General features: G+C 39.7%; 1 protein-coding gene and 1 long non-coding RNA gene across 6 annotated transcripts in view; one reads left to right on the forward strand and one right to left on the reverse strand.

Moving 5' to 3' along the window:
• The window catches only part of rcor3 (REST corepressor 3), a 143,081-nt gene extending 133,785 nt beyond the window's left edge, over positions 1-9,296 (reverse strand). For 2 of the 5 annotated variants that reach the window (XM_036134219.1, XM_012856947.3), the window contains exons 1-2: positions 8,840-9,273; positions 8,686-8,742 (exon numbers count right to left, since the gene is read on the reverse strand). In XM_036134219.1, coding sequence (XP_035990112.1) covers positions 8,686-8,742; positions 8,840-8,963 — 181 coding nt within the window. In that variant the 5' untranslated portion in view covers positions 8,964-9,273. Of the gene's footprint in view, positions 1-8,685; positions 8,743-8,839 lie in introns of all 5 variants that reach the window. The other 3 variants (XM_036134216.1, XM_036134217.1, XM_036134218.1) reach the window with 3 other exon arrangements.
• Positions 9,297-10,410: 1,114 nt separating this feature from the next.
• Positions 10,411-24,523, forward strand: LOC118561968. Its single transcript, XR_004930404.1, has 3 exons — positions 10,411-10,499; positions 20,391-20,538; positions 23,441-24,523. It is a non-coding gene; the product is annotated as an uncharacterized LOC118561968 (long non-coding RNA).
• Positions 24,524-25,424: the final 901 nt, after the last annotated feature.

Genomic DNA, 25,424 nt, shown 5'->3' on the forward strand with positions numbered 1-25,424 from the left:
CTGAGTTCCTTTAAATCAAGATTAAAAACACATTTGTTTAGGATTGCCTTCAACTGTTCTAGTTAAGGCCCATTCATACCCTACGTTTGGCCTACACGTCCGTATTTCTGTCCGTACGTTCTATCCGTTGACTCCTTCATACCTCCGTCCGTTGAGGTGCGCAATAACCAATATTTCCTCTAGGTGGCTTTGCTGGGCGCTCCCTAATTGCGGCCCACTTGGACTTTACGACATCCCCTGTCATGGCCAGAGCCTCCCCAATTTCCTGAAAGCTATTCATAACTTTTTGTTTGTCCCTGTGCCACGACACATCATATAAATGTGGGTAGTTGCGAACAATCTCTGAAAGTCATTCCTCAAAACCCGCCATTGTTTAAAGCCCAGAATTCTATCCTTCTTCGTGATTTTGTTGACATTTTGTACTACAAACTCAATAGCGCCCCCACCTCTTCCAGTAGTATTGCTCCGTAGTGATCCGTTTCGTCCGTAATCGTAAGCTCCGAATTTTCGTGTCAAAATACGGACGAAATCGACGGTTAGAACGTATGAAACACTACACACGTATCCGTCTTTTACGTGAGGTATGAATGGGCCTTTAACTGAAACACCACTAGTTTTTTTTTTTCATTTTCTATCTACATTTTATTCCTACTTGCTTCTTCTCCGTTTTATTTTGCTATATTTTAATCATGTAAAGCACTTTGCATTGTCTTTGTACTGAATTGTGCTATATAAATAAATTTGCCTTGCCTTGCCAAGCAAAGGTATCGATTTCTGAATGGGAAGAAACATGAGTATTGAGTAGGGCTTGTTCCTGAACACCACCAGACACCAGCCAGGGGTTGCTAGAAGATAATCAAAAGAAAATGTTTTATTAACAAATTACATCTTCATTAAATTTAACTGCATTTATGTCAGTTAAAGAAAGACAGGATGAGAAGGACAGATTTAGTGGACAGACAATCCTTCTCTGACCTTCCCTAATTGTAGCTGTCTCCCTGTCCTGTTAGAAATGGACAGGATAGACAAGGAAAAAGACAGTGCGAGAGCGAGAGAGCGAGAGAGTGTCTCTCTCTCTCGCTCTCACACACAGAGACAAACAGGGAAAGAGAAAGACAAACTGGGATAAAGACAGTCAGAGACAGAAATAAAAACAGGGCCAGAGAGGGACAGAGAAACACAGAAAGTTTTTTTTCGCAATCTGCCCTCCTGTCCATAACATGACCAGGAGGACAGACTGAGAAAACAGGTTGTGTGTAGATGTGCAATTTTACCTTTTTAGGAGTTCCACTGATAGTCCATGAGCTTGGAAAGTAGAATGGAGACATGTGGGTTCACCGCTGAATGTTCCTTTGCACCAGCCGTTCTGTTGTTTTGGATTTTGGGCCTCAATTCCCCTTTCTGGATTGAGGCCCATGAATAGTCAAAAAACAGATGAGAATACATAGATCAGTGTTCAAAAGACCCATTTCTTCATTCTTATACATTTTCTTTTTAGATAAAATGCATGAGAAATACCAAATCATTTTAACAAAAGGATTAGTGAATTTGTTCTTACCTTTGGATAAACTCTAGTGTGCATGTTGCCTCCTCTGGATACTCAAGGTTAAAAACATAAAACACTGCAAAAAGTGCAGCGAGACCAGCCTGGAACTCAGCTTGTGTGCCTTCACAAACAACTTCAGGCTCAATGCTCATCATCCACCGATGAAGGGTATTTGTGTCTCCTGAAAAAAACAAAACAATCTTCACTGATACTTTTCATTTTAATTTACAGTTTAGGTACTTTGTTTCTTCAGTTTCCTATTTTTATGTGTTACCAGTACATTTAATAATATTCAGACTATTCAGAATTGCACAGACAGGGGCAACAGAAACAGCTGATGTGCCATCCCTCTGCCTATGGACACAATGAGATGAGGTGTCCACTGTCTATAGAGATATTTCTAGGGACAGCAGACAGACAGAGGGATGGCAGATACATCCCTATATCAGTGACATATAGACGTATCTGCTACTCCTCAGGCACATCTTCTGTCTCTGTCCACATTGCATTTCCCACCCCTCTGTCTATAGATGTAGGGCTAACAGATACAGAAGATGTCAATCTCTCTCTGGAGCTTCCATTGATGTGTCTATAGACAGAAGAATAAACAGACACACTGAAGAGTATATTGTGCATATGCTACTTACCAAGGGCAATGAGTCGTGGACTTGGTGGCAGATTGTGTGCTCCTTCAAGATCTGCAGCTGTACACCTCTAAAAAAAACATCACAACAAGGTTAGACAAAATCGTATATTAATGGCACATCTCACCTTTGTATACTTACATCTGCATAAAGCAGAAGCCCATCCTGATCTCAGAAATGTGCGAGGAGAAGCTTGGCCACCATGATCCCAACCTCTTTATCAGCTGATCATACATTTTTAATGTGTTAATTTGTTCATTTGGTCCTAAAAAAAAGTCAATAAGGAGAGTTCCAGAGTTAAAAATAATTCAGATTTTCTCATACTGTCACAACCTAAAAAAACAAACCTATTCCTATGTTTATACAATTGTTAAACTACCAGTAAAGTGTAGCAAAAAAAAGCATAGTTAAGGCTCCCGCCCAATGGAAAAAAAGCACCAATCTCTTTTTTTCTCCAGCTGAAGAAAACTCTTTAGCCGATATTAAAGGTCTAATAACAAACGATATTTTATGTCGCACACGTTAGACTCAAATAAAGTAGCAGCAACTGGTTATTAAATTCAAGAACATAAGATAGATTAATTATTTTTTGTACATAGATTTATAATTTATTTATGTAATATGATTTATTACAGCAGGGTAGCCTGAGCTCTAACATCAAACCATCCGAGAGAGATACTCACTCTAACAACGAATTAGATGTAGGATGGGCGCACAGAAAATTATATATTTTTTCAGAGTGAATGTTAGGTACAGCAAGATGCAATAGTTTATTAGTGGAGGTCGCGCTAGCGACCACATTTGATTAAGAGTAACGGCAGCGCGAGGGTGAATCCAGTCCGCCATCATCAAATACTATTTAGGTAGTTGCCTGAACATACATGTATAAATGGTAATTATTTTAGGAATGAGTGATTACAAACGAAGTCTAACCAAATAAAGCAGAAACTAACATGCAACTGTCTGGATGAGGCTCACTTAAAAAACCTTTTAATGTCGTCTCAGATGCAGTGTGCCAGAGTTAGGCACAGAATATGCCAGTTTGCTGTTGTCACTGACGTATCAGACAGAAAGTGACGTATTAAAGGCATACTATGCAACATTTTTCAGTTAATTAATGTGTTCCATACTGTTTTGGATGATTAAATAAGTCATTTCAGGTTGAACAAAGGTTTTCTCGGCCGCCCTGGTGGTCTGTGGGGGAAATAGGGTAGTTCACGCGTGACGTCAGCGCTACATCCGGGTCCCGCGGGTAGGCAAAAACAGTACTGTTCTCGTCTACTACATGACAAAACGGGTGATTTAGAGCGTACTTTTACTTCGTTTATTTTTGGAATCTAAACAATGCCTCTGACTTGTTGTGCACCCAGTTGCACAGAGAGGCATTCCAAATCGTCGGATGTACGTTTCTGTCGTTTACCGAAGGAGGAAGGACGAAGAAAGAAATGGATATTTTTAATGAAAAGAGCGCAGGCAGACACTCCCAATGGACTGGGGGAGCCATCATACTACGACAGAATTTGCAGTCTACACTTCATCTCCGGTAAATACAACTTAATTCTGCTCTAGTCATTGTTCTACTTAAATAGCGGCGGAGGGGAGGTGGCGATCGCTACACGGGCCGGAGAAGCGGCTGCTGCTGCTGTAGCAGCAAGGAACCCTTGGCCAGCATTTCACAGACTCGCTCCATCCCTTCAGGCTTTTGCTGTGTGGATCTGGCAATCTGATACCATCAACCATAAACTTACCTTTAAAAACGATCTTGTGATACGTTATCTAAAGAACTCGTTGGTGTCTCTGTTTGCGTCCGCCATTGTGTTCGGTTTTTGCCTACCAGTCCGACGCGCATGCGCGAAAAACCCGCATCAAAACAATAACAATGAACTACCCTATACCACACTTGCAATTGCAGGAGCCCTCGGCCCGCACCCACAGGCTCAGAATCTCGTGCAAGATCGCGAGAGTCGGTCTTGCTTTACGGCGAGAACTGCTACACGCCCCCAGTGAAAGGCATGCTCGTTGCTAGCGCAGTGGCGATATTTGTGCAGTTATCATGGCGGAACCAGCAAGAAAACAGCGAAAGCCCATGTCGGAGCAGGCAAGAAAGAGGAAAAGGGTTCTGGACAGAGAGAGGAGTCGTACACGGGTGAACACCGGGCAAGCTTTTTCCGAATGGCGAGAGCTAAAAGAAAAAGAAGGCTGCAAGGCTGAGCTGACCTCTCGTTTCTGCTGATGCGATTGTAAGTAACATTGTAGGGTTTCCCTCACGCTACGGCCTCGGCGACATTCCAAAAAATATTAATAATTTAAAAAAACTAACTCGATATGCGCACAAAGCTTGTCTCCCCCCCGCTCCGCTCCGCCAGTCATCGGCGCAAAGCTTGTCTCTATTTCCCCCGCTCCGCCGGTCTAAGCAAATTCCTAGGGGAAACACTGCATTGGAATGGTTTCTCTCTCTCTGTGTGCATGTTCATACTTTTACTGTGTTGGTCATTGTTTGTACTGCCGTTTTTTCAACTTTTCGTTGCGCTCAAAACAACCGCGCCTGGCTTGACGGAGAAACCAGGAGAACAGCTGAGCATATTTACGACAGTGCACTTTTACTTTCGCCCTCTGGGGGGAGCCTTGCAGAAAATCAACCCCGGTTGCATAGTATACCTTTAACCCCGATAACATTATAAATATTCATTTCAGCTAAATATCTAACCATCGGCATATTTTTGCCAAAAATGTCAAAAAACGGAACTAAAAAGCAGTTGTGCTGCACATAATGCTAGCTTAGAAATGACAGAGGATAGCTTAAGCAAACAACGCGATAAATGCGTGAGAAGCTCAGTATCATCACATAACATTTATTTATGTCCTTTAATCGACACAAAAACTGCAAAAAGTACTTACCCAGAGAAAGTCCTTGTTCCTCCCGCTCTCCTACCCGGCGCGAACATTGGTCTCCTGCTGGTAAATGTCCCACAATGCAGTTGTACATTTAAATTTTACAGTACAGTTATGCACGTGAGCCAACGGTCCAATCAAATTCTATATTCTTTCCAGAAGCATTTCTGTTTACAGCTAAGAGCTGTATTTTCAAAACCCAGCCTCATGGCTGTATTCTCATGCTGTAGTTTTTACAGCAATTCGTTACAGTGCATCTAAAATTTTAGCTTCATCTAAACCTTCTACCTGTATGTTAGACCCGATCCCAACCAAGTTGTTTAAAGAGATATTCCCTCTGATCAGTGGCACAATTTTAGACATCTATCCTTGGTAAATGGATATGTGCAACAGGCTTTTAAAGTAGCTGTTATTAAACCTTTACTTAAGAAACCATCTCTTGATCAAGATGAGCTAGTAAATTACAGACCTATATCTAATCTTCTTTTCTTATCTAAAATTCTTTAGACAGTAGCTGCCAATCAACTTTGTGAACATTTACAAAGTAATGACTTACTTGAGGAGTTTCAGTCAGGCTTCAGAGCTCATCATAGCACTGAAACAGCTCTGGTGAAGCCCTCTGCCCGCTCATGTTACCCTGAGCTACCTCTATAGTTATGCTGCTATAGGCTTAGGTTACTGGAGGACATCAGGGCCTATTTTTCTCACTCTACTGATTTCTACTGTTCTCCAGTTTTGCATTGCATTGAAATGAATGTTGTCATTTCAGCTTTTAACTTTTTGCTCTCTCTGTTTTTTCTTCATAGTAGGTACACCTGGTCTGACGTTCTGTTAACTGTGACATCATCCCGAGAAGACGGCTCACCCGCTACTACCATCTAATGTAGAACAGATTACTGGATCAATGTATGCTTCTGTGCTTTTTTGTCTCTCTTGTTGTGTCTCTGCTCTGTCTTCTGTAACCCCAGTCGGTCGAGGCAGATGGCCGTTCATACTGAGCCCGGTTCTGCTGGAGGTTTTCCTTCCTGTTAATGGGGAGTTTTTCTTTCCGCTGTCACTCCATACTTGCTCAGTATGAGGGATTGCTGCAAAGCCATGGACAATGCAGACGACTCTCCCTGTAGCTCTACGCTTCTCCAGGAGTGAATGTTGCTTGTCGGGACTTTGAAGCAATCAACTGGTTTCCTTTATATAGGACATTTTTGACCAATCTGTATAATCTGATTGAATTTGACCTTGTAAAGTGCCTTGAGATGACATGTTTCGTGAATTGGCGCTATATAAATAAATTTGAATTGAATTAAAGAGATCAAATTGCAACAACAAGCAAAAACATTGATACAATTATGCCTCTTTTTCAACAAAGATGTAATTTATAGTTACAGAAAGACCTGACTCTAACTGGTCGAGTCCAGCTGGCCTTTCTTGTCAATGCAAGTTCAGCCCTTGATACCCCTAACAGCCTCTGTACAAAATGGATCAGCTCATATTTGATTTTATTTTTTTTTTTAAGTAATCTTATTAGAAAAAATGTGATTATCAATAAACTCAGTTCAGGAAGTTTCAGCATCTTGTACTTTCATACCTTACACTGTACGTCCAAAGTAAAAATGTGTCAAAAGATATCTGGGGAATCCAAATTCAATGTAGCACTGTCTCTCTACACATTTAAATCATTGGGTGGCCTAGGGTTTTCAAAGAACTACCGAATAGAAAAACCTTCTGTAAACTTACTTGAGTTAGATAAGCAACTACTTTTACAACAGTGGTTTATAAACACAACTTTTCCCTTCATAATTGTTTTGTGTGGAATAGCCAGAAAATTTGTTACAAACATGAATACTTTTTATGAACTGGGTGGATTATGATATTTTATTTGCTCAAAGAGGAACTAATGTTTAAATATGGTGAATTTCTGTCTGAATATAACATCCCTGTATCTCCTAAATAATTTGCTATTGTTTTTAATGCTGTCCCAGCAGGTTTAAAACTGCTCATATCCACAGCAGGTAAAATTTATGTGCAATATCCTCTGTTCCCAGAGTTATCTATTGCAAATTCAGACCCTTATCTTAGTGTTAAAAAAACATATTAAAGAAATAAACAAAAGAAATACAATCAGTAAACCTGCTTCAATTTTCTTCTGGAACAATCCTGTATTCTGATTATTGGGAACAGTTGTGGTTGCTGCCAAGAATTCTTTTTTGTCTCAAGTAAAGTTTGGGAAGTCTTTAAAAACATTACACAGAGAGAGTATCCTGTTAACTCAGTACTGGCTTAATATATTCATAACATCATTCCACTGTGTTCCTTTTGTTATTTTGGAAAATGAAAAACTTTTAGTTAAACCTTTTGGTATGATCTTAACAAAATTAAAATCCTCATTACACTTCATGTTAAACAGGTTTTATTTGGTGTTTCAAACTAAATATTTATTCAAAAAAAAAAGTATTAGTGTAAAAATAAAATATTTATTTTCTCCAATCCACTCTGGCCTTATTTCTTTCTCTTCTTATAAATTTGTATGTGGTTTGCTTCTTTCAACTCTCAATACTTGTTATTGGTGTGCACAACAACAGGTATTTTGGTAGCTGGTCACGCTGCTGTGGTTAGAGTATCAAAAGCAGAGGCAGGTAAGCACACTGTCAACCAGCTATAAGCTTATAAGAGTTTTGTGCTATAAGCTTTTCTTTTGGTAGTCCGCTTCCACTTATCGGCAAGTCGATTTACATATTAGCAAAACATTTAGAGCCAAGCTAGATATTTAGTTAGCAGCAAGCTAAATATTTAGCTCCAAACTAAATAATTAGGTCCAAGCTAAACATTTAGTTTGCAAATGAAAGATTTAGTAAGGAAATTAAACATTTCAAAATTAAAAACTTAAATATTAAAAATATTATAAATATTTAAAAATATTTAAATTGCAACTGTGACATTTATCAGTGTAAATATAACTTGGGAAAATGTACCCCCATTGTTCCCCCTCTGGCTCAATACCCCAGTAGGCCTGTATTGCTGTTTTTGTTGTTTTTTGGGAAAACTTTGTACTCTGTCTAAAGCTATGAAACTCAAAGCCTTGTGTGATAAATTTGATTTGTAACCTTTGTTTTATCCTCTGCATATTTTGTAGTCATACTTTCTTACTTAGAACATATTACTGTCTGTGGTTTTATATTGTGTATCTGTAAATAGTTTATTTCTTTTTTTTATTATAAAAAGATTGCTTATTGGTTATAAACTAAGTTCAAAGAGGTAGTACTTTTTCTCAAAGTGAGAATGATGTATAGATGATATTCACTTTCATTATTAAAAGGAAGATTAGACAAACACAAATTGCTGTTATTCAAACTAATTTCATTAAATCCATTTTGGTCTCAAGTTGTTTCCGGAAAGGTTGAGGTAGCCTCGATCATTGCTTGTTGCCGTGCCCTGTTTTGGGTTTATTGCAATTGTATTTAATCAGAACTTAAATAATACATGGAGTGCAAGCCTTAGACAAATTCTGTAGTATGCACTCATTTAACGCAAATAATGTCTGCGTTCACTGTACGTGGACAGAGGCTACCACTATCCATCGCTCAGCAAAACCAGTAAAAACCTCACCGGGCTCAAATTCGGGAATGTTTGCTTGATAATCTGCTCCCACCCGCATTCCGATATCTGCAAAAGATGAAAAACCGCAAATGCATAGTCCAGTGGGAAACATTTTACTAACCGAACAGTGAGCCGAGACTAAATGTTCGAGGCTATTACTCACCATGTTCGTCGTCGCTGCCGCTTTCGTCAGAAAAATGTCCGTTAGAGGCGTTGGACGGACTTTTAGTCCCATTTGACCGTCCCTTTCCTAAATACTCAGAGCCTTTATCCATCATCCCCGGCATTTCTATGATTAAATAAATCTTTAATATGTGGTGTCTTGATATAATACGTCAACTGGAAGGGGATTCGGCTACGGCTCCCTCCAACGCGCCTCAGACCCTGACGCTGTACCACTTTTCTACGTTTTGCTAAGGCGTGTTTGTACGCACATGTTGTGCTCTAACAGACTGGACAACAAAGGTACAAAGGTGCGATCTTATTTGAATATTAATTTTTAATATGGAAATAGATTGCTCCGAGGAGATTTATCTTCTTATAACCATTGACGGCGAAGGGTCTAACTGCTGCGGCGGAAGCGTTCTACGCGAAGTTCAGCTACAATGTGACTCGTATGTTGGTTGCAACCTATCACTAATAGATTATTTCGCCTGCAGTACTAACCCACACAAACATGAAGAAAATGCCAATTGAAACTATTACGACAGTAATCAAATACAGCTCCAAAGACAAAAACCAATATTGAATTAGATTATGTTGAAACTCCAAGGCAAAATTAGGTATAAATCACAAAATGGTACAGTAGCCCAATCACAGTAAAATTAGATAAAGTTTTCTCATTGTTTTAGGGATTAAGTACTAAAATTTACTCTCACTATTCAATCGGAGTATTTCTTAATATTTTCAAATTTATTAACCAATCGTTCTTCTACACAAATACCAGCAGAGGGAGACACAGCACAAAACTCTCATACGTTAGGCTACAGCAGGTGTCACCAATCTTTTTAAAATTGAGGGCAAATTCATTTGCTGTTGTGCCATAGGAAGGGCTACCTTTGAACTGGAAGAGTCAGAGTTTACCTTAACTTTATGTAAAATAAATACATTTTTCATGCTTTGTTAGAGATATTGTCATTTTTAACACAATATAAATGCAAGTGTGATTAAACAAGATGAGTAACGGAATAAAATAAAGTTTTAGATGCAGCTCACTGGTGGATTGTGGTTTTTTTTTTTTTTTTTAGAACAGGTTTGTGGGCACCACATCTGGTCCTAGGGGGCTACTTGGTGCCCGTGGGCACCATGTTGGTCACCCCTGGGCTACAGTATGATTTATTACAAATTACAGATAAGAAATTTAAATTGTATTAGGCCAGCAAAACAGCAATCTAAGACTTATGCCCATCTTTTCTACAGTAGCCTTCTTAGGAGTAAGGTGGATAGAAATCAGGAAAACATCATCTATCAGTATGTTTCAAGTACATCAATTGGCAGAGGTTCATTTGTCACGTACATCACTTATTCATTCATGAACCGTTCCATACCAATCTATACCAGTCATTGTGGAACTGGGTACGTCTGTTCCATGATTTGTTTTTTGTTATTGGATCACTCTAGGGCCGTCAGAAGTGCTGAGTCGAGCCTCTTTTTTAAAAGCTCCATCCCTGCTCTCACCCTCCCAACCAGAACAGTTTGTGGTGTCCTATTATTTCACATAGTTGTTTGTACATCCTGGCTGAACCTTCCTGTGTGAGACGATCATATATGTGTGTCTGTAAGGACACCAGGGGCATAACCTAACAAATGTGTGGGGTCAATTGGTAAGGATTTCTCTCTCTCTTCCTTTATTTGTGTACATAGGGATTAGTGCTAAATTGTGTCCTAAATTGATAAAAGCATGTGATAAGGATCGAAAGCTTAGCCTTGGATTGCATACAGTGGGACATTGGACTCTATTTAATTTGCTAACTCTGGGTTTTGTTGATGTGTTAAAAGTTATTTGTGTTTATGGTCTAAAAACACATAGATGTTTTTAGTACATAAACACATTTAAATGTTAGATAAAGCAAACTTGAGTAAAGAGAAAAGACTTAATCATTTTGTTTCTGAAGGTAATGAAGCTATCTAAACAAACATGGCCCTAGGTGGAGAAAGCTTTTACCCTCTGAATTTAATAATTGCTCGTGCCAGTCTTTTAGAGCTATGTGGAGGAATTTTGGCCCAACCTTCTTTGGATAATTGCTTGAGGTTCCACCACATTTGAGTTTTTTTGTGTATGAACAACCTTTTTAAAGTTATTTCACTCAGAAGTGGACTTGCTGTTCTGTCTTGCTGCATAACCCAAGTGTGCTTGAGGTAAAGGTCACAAACTAATGGTCAGACTGGAGATCAGAATCCATGGTTCTATCAATTGCAGCAAATCACCAATAAGGCAGTTTCACAAAACCCAAGTTAGAGCATTAAACCTGGATTTTCCAGATATCCTGGCTGAATCAGGCCTGGGCTTGGTTTCACAAAAGCAGTAGCACATAAGTTACCATGGCGATTTATTCTGTTGTCTGCTCCAGATCAAGCTAACAGCCAGGCTGAAACACAAGAAGTAAGCATGTACAGCCAACAAGCGGAAACTAACAATGAATGAGCACGCTCACTGGCACATCAGAATGATTAGCATGTGGGACAACCAATAGATAAGGTGATACCCCCAGAGCTTGAAGGACAGAGAGGGGGTGAGAACAGAACCAAAACTCTGACCGATCCAAATGGTAGGGATTGGTCAGAGTTTTTACAGGCCTGCAGCTTTCACAGAGATCTAATTTTTTTTTACTTCTTTTTTCAGAATACATAATGTATTGACTACTGTCAGGATGGAAGGATCATCTCACCCAGTATAACAAAAAGTGTTTCTTAATAGGATCACCAACTATAGCTTTAAAATACCACTGATACATATTGGCATTTAATCAAGTACTATTATTATTTTATATTTATGAAATTAGAAAATTACAGTAGTCTATACCATTATTAATGTTATTATTATCCATATGGGAATTATTACTGTTTGTGTTTTTGAAGAGAGATGCTGTTTGTTTGAAAAGTATTTCTCCTCAAGAGAGCAAAATATGCAATCTCATGACCCCAAAAGAAAAGAAAACTATACAAACCATAAGGCTCAGTGACTTAACAACTGTTAAGGAAAGTAATATTGTTATGATTTATTTATTTTATTGCATATCAGCTATTCTACAATAAAACAAATTCTCTAGAATCACAAAATCGGGTAGATTACAGAAAATGGTTTAACTTTTTTTTTTTTTTGCAAAAGACATAGCTCCAAAGAAATGTGTATTCCTTAATAATAGTGGCAGTGTTTCCTTTCTTGAGTATGATAAAGCTCCATCAAAGGATGTTGCTCATTTGGTTTGAAGTTTGGCACATGCACCATATTCATTGTAGCATCAGTGAATTTGTGATCAATGTATCCTGAAAAAGCTGGGCACTGGCATTAACTTGAATTACTTAAACCTGGCTTGACATAGCAGCACCTGCTGAGCCTGGTTTGGCCTTCGTGAGAAGGGCAAAGCCAGGATGCACTGATCACACTAAGTCAAGCCTGGCCCGTCCGTCCGTCCGTCTTCTTCCGCTTATCCGGGGTCGGGTCGCGGGGGTAGCAGCTTCAGTAGGGAGGCCCAGACGTCCCTCTCCCCAGCCACTTGGGCCAGCTCCTCAGGAGGAATCCCAAGGCGTTCCCAGGCCAGCCGGGAGACATAGTCCCTCCAGCGTGTCCTGGGTCTTCCACTGGGTCTCCTCCCGGTGGGACGTGCCTGGAACACCTCACCAGGGAGGCGTCCAGGAGGCATCCTGACCAGATGCCCGAGCCACCTCAACTGGCTCCTCTCGACGTGGAGGAGCAGCGGCTCTACTCTGAGTCCTCCCCGGATGACTGAGCTCCTCACCCTATCTCTAAGGGAGAGCCCAGACACACTACGGAGAAAACTCATTTCAGCCGCTTGTATCCGGGATTTCGTTCTTTCGGTCACGACCCAAAGCTCGTGACCATAGATGAGGGTAGGAACGTAGATCGACCGGTAAATCGAGAGCTTCGCCTTTTGGCTCAGCTCTCTCTTCACCACAACGGATTGGTACATCCGTTGTACATCAAGCCTGGCTTTCTCTCTTATCCTGGATTTCTAAATTCTGCTTTGGTTAAATTGCTCTTAGGTCATTGGTAAATTAGCCTCACATCATCCCACCCCACCACTTTACTTCAGTGTAGGTTATGATGTGCAGGGGCATGTCCAGTCTGTTTCCCTCCTCACACATCTTTTTTTTTTCTTTCCCTGTAGCACTTGGAGATCTTTTGATAGAAAGTGCAGTATAAATTAAATGTATTACTATTATTATTGATGTATTTCGAAAATGCTATGTTAGGTTTTTCCCAGCTGTAATGGCAAGCACGCCTTTTAAAAAGTTCCTCTTTCATCTGTTCCGTCAAAAAATATTTTCTCAAAGTTCTTGGGCAGTCATTACAATGTTCTCTTTCACCCATGAATGCCATTTTTGACCAGTCTCAATGTTATTGTATGATCAGAAAGCTCTGCAGTATTTTAGATGTTGTTCTTGAATGACCTCTTGAGTGAGTCAGTGATATACTCCTGGAGTAATTTTTGCAAGGTTCACTAATGTCCCATGCTTTCTCCATTTGTGGATAATGGCTCTCACTGTGTACTGTTAAATGTCAGTGACTTTTTCCGTTTTGTCTTTGTTTAAGTTTTTTTAAGTCAAGCTTTTTGTTGCCTTTTGAGATCTTTTATGTCTGTATGAGGAAACCCCGGAACATGAGCAGTAAGACTTGGTAGTGGTGTCTTTATAAGCATAATTGTACAGCTGCGCATGTTATTGAGTTTCAAAGAACAAGTCACGTACTTGTAGTGTGGCAGGGAAATTACACAGTTTTTAACATTTCTTTGATTGTTATTAGCAAAAAAAGTCATAATTAAACCATCATTTTAAGAGAAACTGAAAAATAATCTACTTTTTAATGGATCATTGTTGTGTGAACATGGCTTTAGTCTAATTTATGTTGTCAGACAGGTTCTATTAAAGGGATTTCTTGATTATATGCCTGGCTATAATCCAGCCTGGGTGATGCAAGTGACACCGCACCCAAAAAATGTGACCAATAACATGAGGGGGGGGCAGAGCAGGGGGACATCATGCTTCCTTCATCCCCAGCAATATCCTCCTGCTCGTTCTGAGGAATCCCAATGTATTCCCTGGCCAGATGGAATATATAGTCCCTCCAGTGAGCTCTGGATCTTCCCTGGAGTCTCCTTCCGAAGGGATGTGTCAAGAGAACCTCTGAACGGAGGCGCTCAGGGGCCATCTTGTAACCTCAACTAACTCCTATTGATGTGGAGAAGTAGCGGTTCTACTTTGAGCTCCCCTTGGATGACAGAGCTCCTTACCTTTTCTCTAATGTCAAGCCTGGACGCCCTCTGGAGGAAGCTCATTTGTGCCGCTTTTATCTGGGATCTCATTTTTCGGTCATAATTCATACCATAACCCGAACCCCAACCCTAACCCATTGTTGGAAGCCCCAATCCATCTGTCCATCTCCCCTCCCATCCTAATATCACTGGAGAGCAAGATGCTAAGATACTTGGGTTACTTTTAGGGAGAAAGTATCTTGGTAATTTGAAAGTTAGTCAACTAAGCCGCCCTTTGGTCAGTAATTGAAAGCAATTGCTGCAGAGAGGAAGGAAGTGGTGCTGGGCTTCAATGGGGAACTGAATAAATGTAAAGGAACTGAAAATTCAATTGCAAAAGCAGAAGAGTTTGATTTAGTGTGAGTTTTTAATTTTGAAAATCTAAGATTTTGACTCGCTGAAATTGATTCTGCTGTGTAGACTGTCATATAAGAAGAAAAATAAGTCAGTGGCCCAGAAAAGGGGAGTGAGGAAAATACTAAAACAAAGGCAAACAAATATTCACAAGGAGATAATAAAATAATAAATGAAAAAAATTGTTTCTGTCTCCTTCAGGAAAATCAATGACCACTGTTTGACATAAAGGTTTAAGGGAGCTAGTTTGACGAGGATAATAAAAAAGGAAGGGAGGTAGCAGGGGTAGCAGGTTCAGCAACAAAAACAATGTTACCCTCGCTACGTTTAACATCAAGCCCAACAAACAACAACAATAGCATCACCAAGCCCTTCCATCTCTAAACATTGCCAGATTTCTCTGTGGCTGTTTTCAGTGTACCTTAACAATAAAAGGGGGGTTTCTCTGTTTTTTGTGCTCAGCAGGTAACAACTCTTGCAAATACAAAGGTTGCAGCTGTAGCAACTTAGTAACCAGCTGCCATTACAACTCAGTGCTTTGAAAAAGCATCTCCCTTCAAACAGATTTCTTTAGGCTCCTTTGTCACATTTAAATTTGGATAATCAAGCGAATTTCAAAGTTACACAAATCTCACCTGCGTAAAACCAACAGCAGTATTCCAGACCTCTCAACTTTTATCAAAAGTTAAGAGTGAGATTATGCTAATTTGGGGGCGTGGGCTTGTTTGGGGGCGGGGCTACCCGGACCCTTGAAGAGCCGGTGGAGTCAACTCCATCAGACAATGAAGTAGACATGTATTACTTTTGTTAAAAAGAGAAAGAGACGTATTAATACTTTATTGTTCAGTTAATGGAGTAGGACATAAAAAAATACACAATTGTTCAAATAACACTGAATAAAATTAAGTAGTTTTAAGTTATTGACCGAATTATTACACTGTTACACATTCATCTATGGGTTGTTTATCATTGTAAATCTATAACCTGATTAGTGGATCAGGCTGCATTTCATCAAGCCTTTATGGTCAACATTTTCCCCTCAGCAGCAACACTGAAGCACACAGAGGTTCCCGCTGCGTCTTTATGCACGATCCAGCTGCTGATGTCTCCCTCTTTTCAGATCAATGCACTTCTAGACTGTTACAGTTTATAACATTCTCATCACCTTTCACAGCGACAGGTTTCTCAGTCAGTCGCCGTGCTGACCAGACAAATTTCTATTGCTCTCGTCAGTGCGCTTTGGGCGGTGAGGTGGGCGGATTTTACCTCCGTGCGCTGCGTGCGACGGATAAACAGTGGGGGAAATGCATAATTACTGTAAAGGGCTCCTATAAAGGGAACAGGGGTACTGACAAGTCTGAGATGAAGCCCCTGATCTTACAAGTTCTTTAAAATGATCCTAAAAAGTGCGCACCTGAATTAAAGCGCACGGCAGCACGCCCACCGAAGCGCCACTGAATAATGTTAAAAAAAATAGCATGAAACACAGCTACCAACTCTCCTATTGACTTTAACTGGCACACATTGCTACCGATGTGAGGACATTAAACGTAGTGATTCACGTTTTGAATGGTGAACGGTGATAAAAGCACCTGCTCCGAGGGAAAGGAGGGGGGAGAGGAGCAAGCGCTGAGGCACAGAAGTACGGTGCATGTAGTTAAAAAATACAGAATTAATAAAAACGAAACTTATATACAGACTAAGTGGCGTTTTAAACTGCATCTGGTTAGCAGAACTGTTTTATTATCCAGCGTGCAGCCATGACTGGTTCTGAATGAACCGGTCATCTGGCAGCAGCTCTCCCCCCGCCCCCTCCCCTCCTGTGTACATGGATACAGGACCTTACCGGCTTACTTTCACCACTGTTAAGACTAAAATTATTCATAACTCTGATTACTCGTCCTGCTGCTCTGTTAAAAAGAACTGCTGCAGGAATTACTGATGGCCACAAGCTGTGAAAAAAGCCGAAACAGCTCAGCAGAAGGCAGAGTTTTGTCGTCCGCAGCCCAGATGGGCTTTGTAATTTTTATGCGTGAGAAATTCCATGTTTGCGTGTGAAATGTCATGTGTTGCGTGTGAGCGTGTGAAGTCAGTGAAATGCGTGTGTCACACGGTCAATGCGTGAGAGTTGAGAGCCCTGAGTTTTCAAATAATATTTTGATTACTTGTAGGAAAAAATATCCATTGCAATTTGACCCAATTTCAAACATTAATATTACTTTAATATTTGGGATTTTTTTATATTTTCAAAATCATGTCTAAGTTCATGCCATAGCATCTCATTAATTTTGAAATGATTAACCTGGCCACCCCAAAGTTTTCTGTGGTTGTTTCTAGTCGTTCTGAAGTGGGCTTGCTGGTGCTTTGGATCATTGTTCGGATGGATAACCCAAATGGTCAACCCTTGCATGCATGCCATGCTGTTCTGTTTATGTATAATATAATATGATTGAACTTGACTTTGTAAAGTGCCTTGAGATGACATGTTTCATGATTTGGCGCTATATAAATAAAAATTGAATTGAATGTATCCAGCCTTGCACACACTGCTTAGCAATGGCTCCACACCTTGTGTCATTGGCGGAGAAAGTTGTCCCGAGTTGTCTCCACTTTGCTGTTCATTCTTACTATAGGGGAAACAGTGGCACCAATGCTCAAACAACCTCAAAAGACTATTTTTGATGAAGAAAAACAGCGGTTCTTCTTTGAGCTCGACCCTGATGTCAGAGCTCCTCACTCTGTCTCTAGGGCTTACCTTGGCCACCCTCCAGAAAGATAATTTCAGATGTTTCGTATTATTTCAGTCATTGTCCATACCTCATAACCATAGGTGAGGGTCGGACCTTTTTTTGGCTCTGCTCATCCAATTGTGTGATCGGAATTCTAAACAATAAGACTTCCTAGAGTTATTGAATAAGGAAACAGTGGAATGATGAAGTTCCAGCACTTTTACTGAGAAACAAAGCAGAGATCACATAGATGAAAAGTAATCGCACCCCTCGGTCTGGCCGCCAGCCTGTCTGCCCTGTTTCTGTCCAGCCTTCGTTCACGTGTCTCTAATAATACCCGACAATAACAGTTACAGTCATATCCTGGACATTCATTATCTGCACAGTAAACCCCAAGCATTTGGCCTTGGCAATCAGCAGAGCTGATGTCCAGCTCCTTATGTGTCCTTGTGTCTCCAATGTCCAAGTTGGTGTCAGGCCATAGTGACTTCAGAATAATATTCCAATAACATTCCACCCCTTTGATCACAGAGATAATATTTTATCTATGTGATCACTCACAAAAAGGAAAACAAGATGACTCATCACATGAACACGAAGAAAACACAAAGAAACCATAATCATTATGTGGGACCCAAAAAGGTTCCCGTGCTGGAACTTTTAGTAATAATCAACCTGAATGCTTCATAGAGTTTTAAAACAGGCTGGAGACCAGTGGTGGGCACAGCTAACCAAAATGTTAGCTTCACTAATCCATAACTAAACTATTAGTTTCACTAATGCTTAACTGCTAAACAGTTTAATAAAATGGTGGAAGCTAATGCTAACTGCTAACGGCTAGGATGACTGTCACTCAGGGTTACCAGATCTAACTGTTTCCAGCCACAATACAATATAAAAGCGCCTACCTCAATGAAAAAAAACAGTCCACATCTCATAAACTCATGTTAAAAGCTGTTTATTACACACAAAAACACATCACTGGAAAACAACTCTTAACTGCAAACAACTATTGGCACAAAGGAAAAAGATTGTATGGAGAGGTTCCACAAGTTTCCAACCAGTCAAGCAAATGACCATCACACAAATATCGCTTTCCCAATAATGGTGTCAGAGCAACCAAAAATAGTTACCTGAACCAACATAATTTTTAAATCCAACCTACTGTAAAAATGATTCCTCTCTCTTACACACATATGTACCCCTACAATTTAGATAAATCTATCTTTCTTCTTCACAAGCAGCCACAGAACATTTTTAAGTTGATTAGCTAAAATGAATCAGCCACATTGCATTAAAACAATAAAGATAACTTACCTTTGTGTGGTATATCAAGTCAGCCATTGCATTAACAGATTTGATTGCACAATATATGATGCAATCAGGATCAGCCTCCATCGTCTTGAAGGCTAACAAAAACAGAGGAATCTCCGACAAACTCCTTTCACTAAAAGCAAAGATGATCCTGAGGTTTCCAAACCAGAAACCCTCCTCTCCATGACTATGCCTTGAGATCCTGTCCCTAATCCTCTCAAACAGGATCTGTGACAAGGGGCAGCCCTGGTGAAGTCCAATGTACATGTGGAACAGGCTCAACTTTGTGATGAGTTTGTGGATACAGTTCCCAAAGCATACACAATTTGCGGTGGTCTCTTTTTCACTTTTCTGAGTCACCAAACAATTTTCCAGAACTTCCTTGAGGCCCACTGGAAGTCCCTCTCGGTAGTTTCTCCAAATTCCTCCCATGCCAAAGTTTTAGCTTCCACAGCCACAGAAGATGACATGCCTTGAGATGACATGTTTCATGATTTGGCGCTATATAAATAAAATTGAATTGAAATAAAAAAAATTGAAAGATGTAGTCCCTGGCTGCCTGGTACTTGTCAGCTGCCTCAGGTGTCCCCAAGGACAACCAAGCCCTAAAAGCCTCCATGTTCTGCTTGAGGGCTTCCATCACCACTTGTGTCCACCAGCTGGTCCATTTGTTTCTTCCGCAAAGAACACTGTAAACCTTCAGACCACAGCTCCTGGAAGCTGAAGTGGAACATTACCATTCCAATTCAATATACCTACCTTTGAGAGATATATTCTCTCAGAGGTGACAATTGAATATCATTCAGACAGGTTCCTCAGCCAGACGTTCCCAGCTCATCCTCAACACTCGTTTGGATTTACCAGTTCTGTCCGGCAGCCTCCCCTGCCACCAGATCCAAATCACTACCAGGTGGCCATCAGTTGACAGCTCTACTTCTCTCTTAGTCCACGTGTCCATGACATAATGCTGGAGGTCTGATGATATGATTATAAAATTGGTCCTCAACCTATGACCTAATGTGGTTTGGTGCCAAGTACACGTGTGGACTAAATTGTGCACGAACAAGGTGTTCACTATGGACAATCTGTGCCTTTTACAAAAATTGGCATGCCCATCCTCAATCTGCAATGAAGCCCTCCAGGAGCACCACTGAATACCACAGTACCCACAGTACCCCTTCCAGGACTACTAACAGATACTCGAAGTGTTATGCTTTAGAAGGTTAAAAGTGCAGACAGGGATCCGAAGATGATATAATGAAAAATAAGGTTTAATAAAATCGAACAATAACTTACAAAAGGAGGGAGCAGGGAAATGAACATGAGGTAAAATTATGAAAAAAGCAGCAAATGACGGGGGAGATCCAGGTAGCTTATATAATGTGAGGAGTGACGAGAGATGGTATGAAGAGCAGGTGAAAGTAAGTTGGTGATTATGGGTGACAACTAAGAGCAATGGATGCAGCAAACTAAGGGAGCAGGGACAATGACTGACAGGCGCTCAACAGGGAAGAAACACAGAGAGAGATCTAACAGAGCTTAATACAAAATTATATAGAATGAACTAATAGAATCCACTAACTAAACACTAAAGGTTAAATAACTAAACAAAGCATGATCCAGGCTTGCCACAAAAAATCAAAACACCCAAGGACCTTGACAAGAAGGCCAGGTAATACACAGACTACATAAAGTGTGAAAGGTTTGAATTACTTTTTTATTGTATTTATTGTATTAAGGTACACTTTAAAAGTAGACAAGAGTTACAGGTATTATAGATGAGTAATTCCAGATTCCTTAACATAAACTGAATATGTTTCGACAGGTTCCCCAAAGGGACACTACTGAGAAGCTGGCTCACCAAGTCACGGCCCAGATTGCTGCTCCTTATCGCAGGGTTAAAGAGGCCCCAGGTGACCCTCATGAGAAGAAAAAGGATGAAGCGCACAAAAGTAGCAAAGGCCACGTAAGCGGTAAATATGGCTTATATTGCATGGTGGAATGCTGAAGTCCACGTTACCAAATATATCAACAAATATAGTAACTGGTGAAAAAGAGACAAACGAGCCAAGCTTTACAGTCTCTAGTTTGGACATCCCTAACTCTTCTCTAAGATTTTCTTTCCCTCCAACTTTATAGATAGGTATGTTTCTGCAGGAAAGAAAAGTCAGACCAAATCTGCATTTAACAAAGAAACTTTGTGGATTTCATAATTAATTTGTTGTAACTCATTTCTCTCAAATAAGTATTGACAGTGTTAATCTCAGAGCATATGGCATCCTCCAGGACACCCGGGTAAAGATGTAAAACAAATTAAAATAACCATATTTTTATGGATGGTATATAAGTCTTTTTTTGTTTTTAACACAGAATCAGCAATACAACATTTGAAAAAAATATTCAAAACTTGGCTTGCTTACCATCAAAGACTCCGACTCTGAGTTGCACTCTAATGTAAAAGTAGGCTTGCAAGTAAACCACAGAAAGGAATGCACATATTACGCTCTAAATTAGAATAGAACTACCCTTATTGTCCCGCAACTACCATTTTTTATTTTGATGGAGATATTGCTAAAAGCAAAACTAGAGCTCTTTACATTAAATAGGATCATAAAATAAAACACAGCAATATATTCTCTTTTAAGAGTATTTGGTCTTTCATAACTATACTTCTCAAAGACCTGGCAACCCGTTTTTAGTTTTCTGGGAGAAATCTTCAAGTTTTTATGTAAAATGTGCAGGTATGTTAAGGAGTTCCCAGGGTATCTGAAAGAAAAACATCACAGTACCTCCACTATACTTAACAGAGAGCAGGAAGGTTTTCTCCACATCTTATTTTTTGTTCCATAGTATCGATTAGTCTCCAACTCATTCTGGGTGATCTCATGGTGTTACAGGCCCAGAAAAGCTGTCCCTCTTGTGAGTTCTGTGTCTTCCCCAGGCCTCCTTTGATTGAAATAAGCACGGGAAACCTCCAAAGGGAGGTTCTCAGAAGGGATCTTAATCAGATTTCTGACCCACCTCAACTGACGTCTTTCAATGCAGAATTGGCTCTACTTTGGTCTCACCCAAGATGATGCTAACCTTGCCTGCAAGCTGAATTCTTGCTGTATTTGTGCATTTACAAACATATGAGAATCCCTCTTGTCTCACTCCCACCTCAACGGTTTGAATTCGACTCAAAACAGGACAGCCACTCACATTGTAGTATTATGGTTTAATAGCAGCTGTAACAAAAGCAGGTGAGGTACTGAGCCTACAGCCAAACCAAAATAAACATGGCAGAGCAGGAGGATGCTCTGCTATCACATGTTTTGTCAAATTCCACAATTGTCATAAGTGTCACTATCCAAATAAACATGCCTTGCATATCTTGTGGTTTCTAATGGTGCCTGTTGCTTACGACATTTTCATTTGATACTGTGATTGGCTAAAACCAACATATGAACAGACTAGGTGGAGACTAGGTGTGACTTCGCCCAATGAGCTCCCCAAATGGATTCAATGGGAGCAGTCCGAGACTGATAATGTGCAGAACAGAGAATGCTGTGGAAAGGTTGAAGCACTGTTATCTAAAACAATATTCTAAACTGTAAAAACATTTCACAAAACACTGCTCAATCCCTCATTTGAAGATTGTGAGACAATTGTAAACCTATCAGGATGACTTAGGAAAAAACTAAGTCTCAAGAAATTGCCCACTGCAGTTTCCCACAAGAAATGTAAGACACAAAACAAACATCTGAAAGAAGGTCTTGTTGTCCCAAGAATGCAGAAGCATAGATCTATTACCACTTTCACGCCCAAATTTCCCCATTGTGGATAATAAATTAGTTTTTTTATCTTATATCGTCATATGCAAGAATGTATCCTTGATAAAATGAGCAAAGCAAGAACATATCCTGGAATTTTGAGCAAGCTTTGCTTTTTTAGATATCCTTAACATAATATACAGAACAATTGCATTGCCACCAGCTTCTGTTCTGTTGCTTTTGGGCTGACTGGCTGTTTTCCTCCTCCTGCTCCATCCCACTCAACACAATCTGCAACATCTGCTGCTGTTCAATCATCAACTTGGTAATTAAACAGCAGACTGCTATAAATAATAGCAGTCTCTCACAGCCAGTCTCTGCCAGATCATCTCTCAGCTTTGCATGATTCTTCCCCAGTGCTTGTGTGCGCCACCAGCCTGTCCTGTGCTCACCCTGCCCTCACTGGGTTCGCATTGGCTTATGACTGGTCATGACCTAGACTGCTTTTTATTTCACTCTATAGTTTCTATGGGGACACTATTTTTTGCCAGATTATGCCCCAAATTTCCAGTTGGGGAATGTCTACATGGGCTGCAGTCAGTCAGCAGGTTGAGTAGGCACTAAAATCTGTTAGTGGTAGAGGAGGTGAAGAGGTGCCAGAGGGGATATAATTGGACAAAAACTCAGACACTTTACTACATAATTGGACTTTACTACATAATTGGATATAATTGGACACAAACTCAGACACTTTACTACCACTTCAAGTGAAAGAAGTCTTAACTATGAAAACATCATGCACATAAAAGTAAAATAAATTCAAATTTGTGATTGAAATATGACAAACCGTTCAAAGGTTCAAGGGCTTGAAATCAATAATTGTAAAGTACTGACAAATTACTTTCCCCCACAGCTCCAAGAGTTAATACAAAATATATTTTACTGTAACTTTCTTAAACTTGAATGTTCTCAGGTGCAATGCCTTTTGTTCCTGCCCCCTGCTGTTTTAATTGTTCTCCTTGTAGTAAAATGTATTTCTCCTTACTGATATCCTTGCTCTTTGATTATTTCTGCTCTATTTTTCTGAAAATGCCAGATTTAAGTGTTTCCTCTTTTCTTACAGAACCAGCAGCCGAATGTCCCACTTCAGCTGAGTTCTTGACAGTGCAAAGTTGCTCATGGAAGACAAAGAAAAAGACAACCTTTGTGTTGTATGAATGCTTCAAAAAGGACTAAAATGCAAAAGATAAACAAAAGGAACACAAAGAATGAACAGAAGAGAATAATGCAGAGGGCTTACTTTACAACACACCTCTTTTTTTACAGTCACAGTACAGATTGTGACTTTGCACATCTTTCCTATAGATGTGTTGGTAGACCACCCCTACTGTCTTTTTTTCATAATTTAACTGTATCTGGTTTGAGTCTTTAGGCAGCTCAAACTAGTTACTGATAAAATTCTCTATGGTTAAGCCCACTACTATCTCACTTTTTTGAGCCAACGCTTTTCAAATAGCCTATTTTATTACAGGACAATGTTTTACATGCCAGCCATTACTACAGCTACTGCTACTACTAAAGCTACTACTACTACAACTAATACCGCTTGTCCTGCTGCTGCTGCTGCTACTACTACTACAGCTACTACCACTTCTACTACTAGTACTACTACTGGTAACAATAATAATGAAAAAGGAGTAGAATGTTACTGTTACATGTTAATGTTATGTAACAATAACATTACATTGTTACATAAGAAAACATATACAATCATTGCATGGCTACATCACTCACACAAATGATACTTGATCTTTTAGGTTTTTATCAAAGTCAATATTTTTTCTTCTTCTATTTAATTTCCCAATTTAAACAAATGCTTTGTTTTAAATAATTTGTTAAAATTAGCCACACATTTTCCCAGAACAGTATTCTATTTATCAGGAAACTACTTTCATCTGGTGTTGGAAATATGAAATAAACTGTACAAAACAGTGTATTTCTCTCTTCAGTATGTATGTCACTGGTGAAATATGTCTAATTAAACACTTTCTGTAATGAAAGGCATTCTAGGCATTAATTCATACCGGTAGGTAGAATGATCTTATCTGCTGAGACTTCAGGAGCACCTCACTGTCCTGCAGTCTCCATGTCATCTTTTGTGCTGCAACTATATTCAACTTGAATAAAAATGTGACTAAAGTAGAAATTGCAGGCCATTATTGATTCTCTTCTCAATATATCATAATGTATGTATTTCTGAAGTAATCTTACAGTTCTGTTCATAATAAGATTGATAACTAAAAAAATTATTTGGAACTGAATAGGATAATTCTGTGGTTAACAAAAGGGATCGAGCACCATGGGACAACTGTGGCTGAGTGGGTTTAGGTTGTGGGTTTGATTCCAGCTTTCCCTGTCACATGTCAATGTGCCCCAGGGCAAGGCACCTAACCCCAAGTTTCCTACCGATCTGCGTATCGGTGTATGAATGTTTATATGTTAATACGTGCAATTGGTCATAGTGTAAAGCACTTGAATTGGTCAGGATGACTGGAAAAGCACTACATAAGTTCAGACCATTTACTGAAAGCAATGTGAAAACCTATCAGAATGTAAATGTTTACCAACTTTGTTCTGTCCTTTTCCTCTTATGCCAAATAAAATGCTTGTAGAACTGTCGAAAGTTGGTATGCTTACATAACTCTTAAGGATAAATAAAAAGTATCTGGAAACTCTTGACATTCAGTCATCCATTAAGACATGTCTGGGAAATGTTGACATTCAGTCATCCATTTTAACTTAATTACATCATTTTGTTTCACACATATTCCATTTTATTTCAACTACAGTATTTCTCTCAGTTTATATATATAGTACAGACTCACAATAAATATCATTACAAGCAACTTTACGAAACAAAAAAAGTAATATATTTTTCTTCACATCTGGGGAAGCTGGGTCAGGCCAAAGAAGCTTACATCATAGGTGATTAGGCTTGTTGGATTTAACCACAAATAAACAAACCACACCTTCCTGCTATGACTACGTCTGATCCTGTCTGTGAAAACCCTGTCTGCAGTCTTTATAATGTCAATCCCTGCTCCTGC

This window comes from Fundulus heteroclitus, unplaced genomic scaffold, assembly GCF_011125445.2.
Source record: "Fundulus heteroclitus isolate FHET01 unplaced genomic scaffold, MU-UCD_Fhet_4.1 scaffold_77, whole genome shotgun sequence".
NCBI lineage: Eukaryota > Metazoa > Chordata > Actinopteri > Cyprinodontiformes > Fundulidae > Fundulus > Fundulus heteroclitus.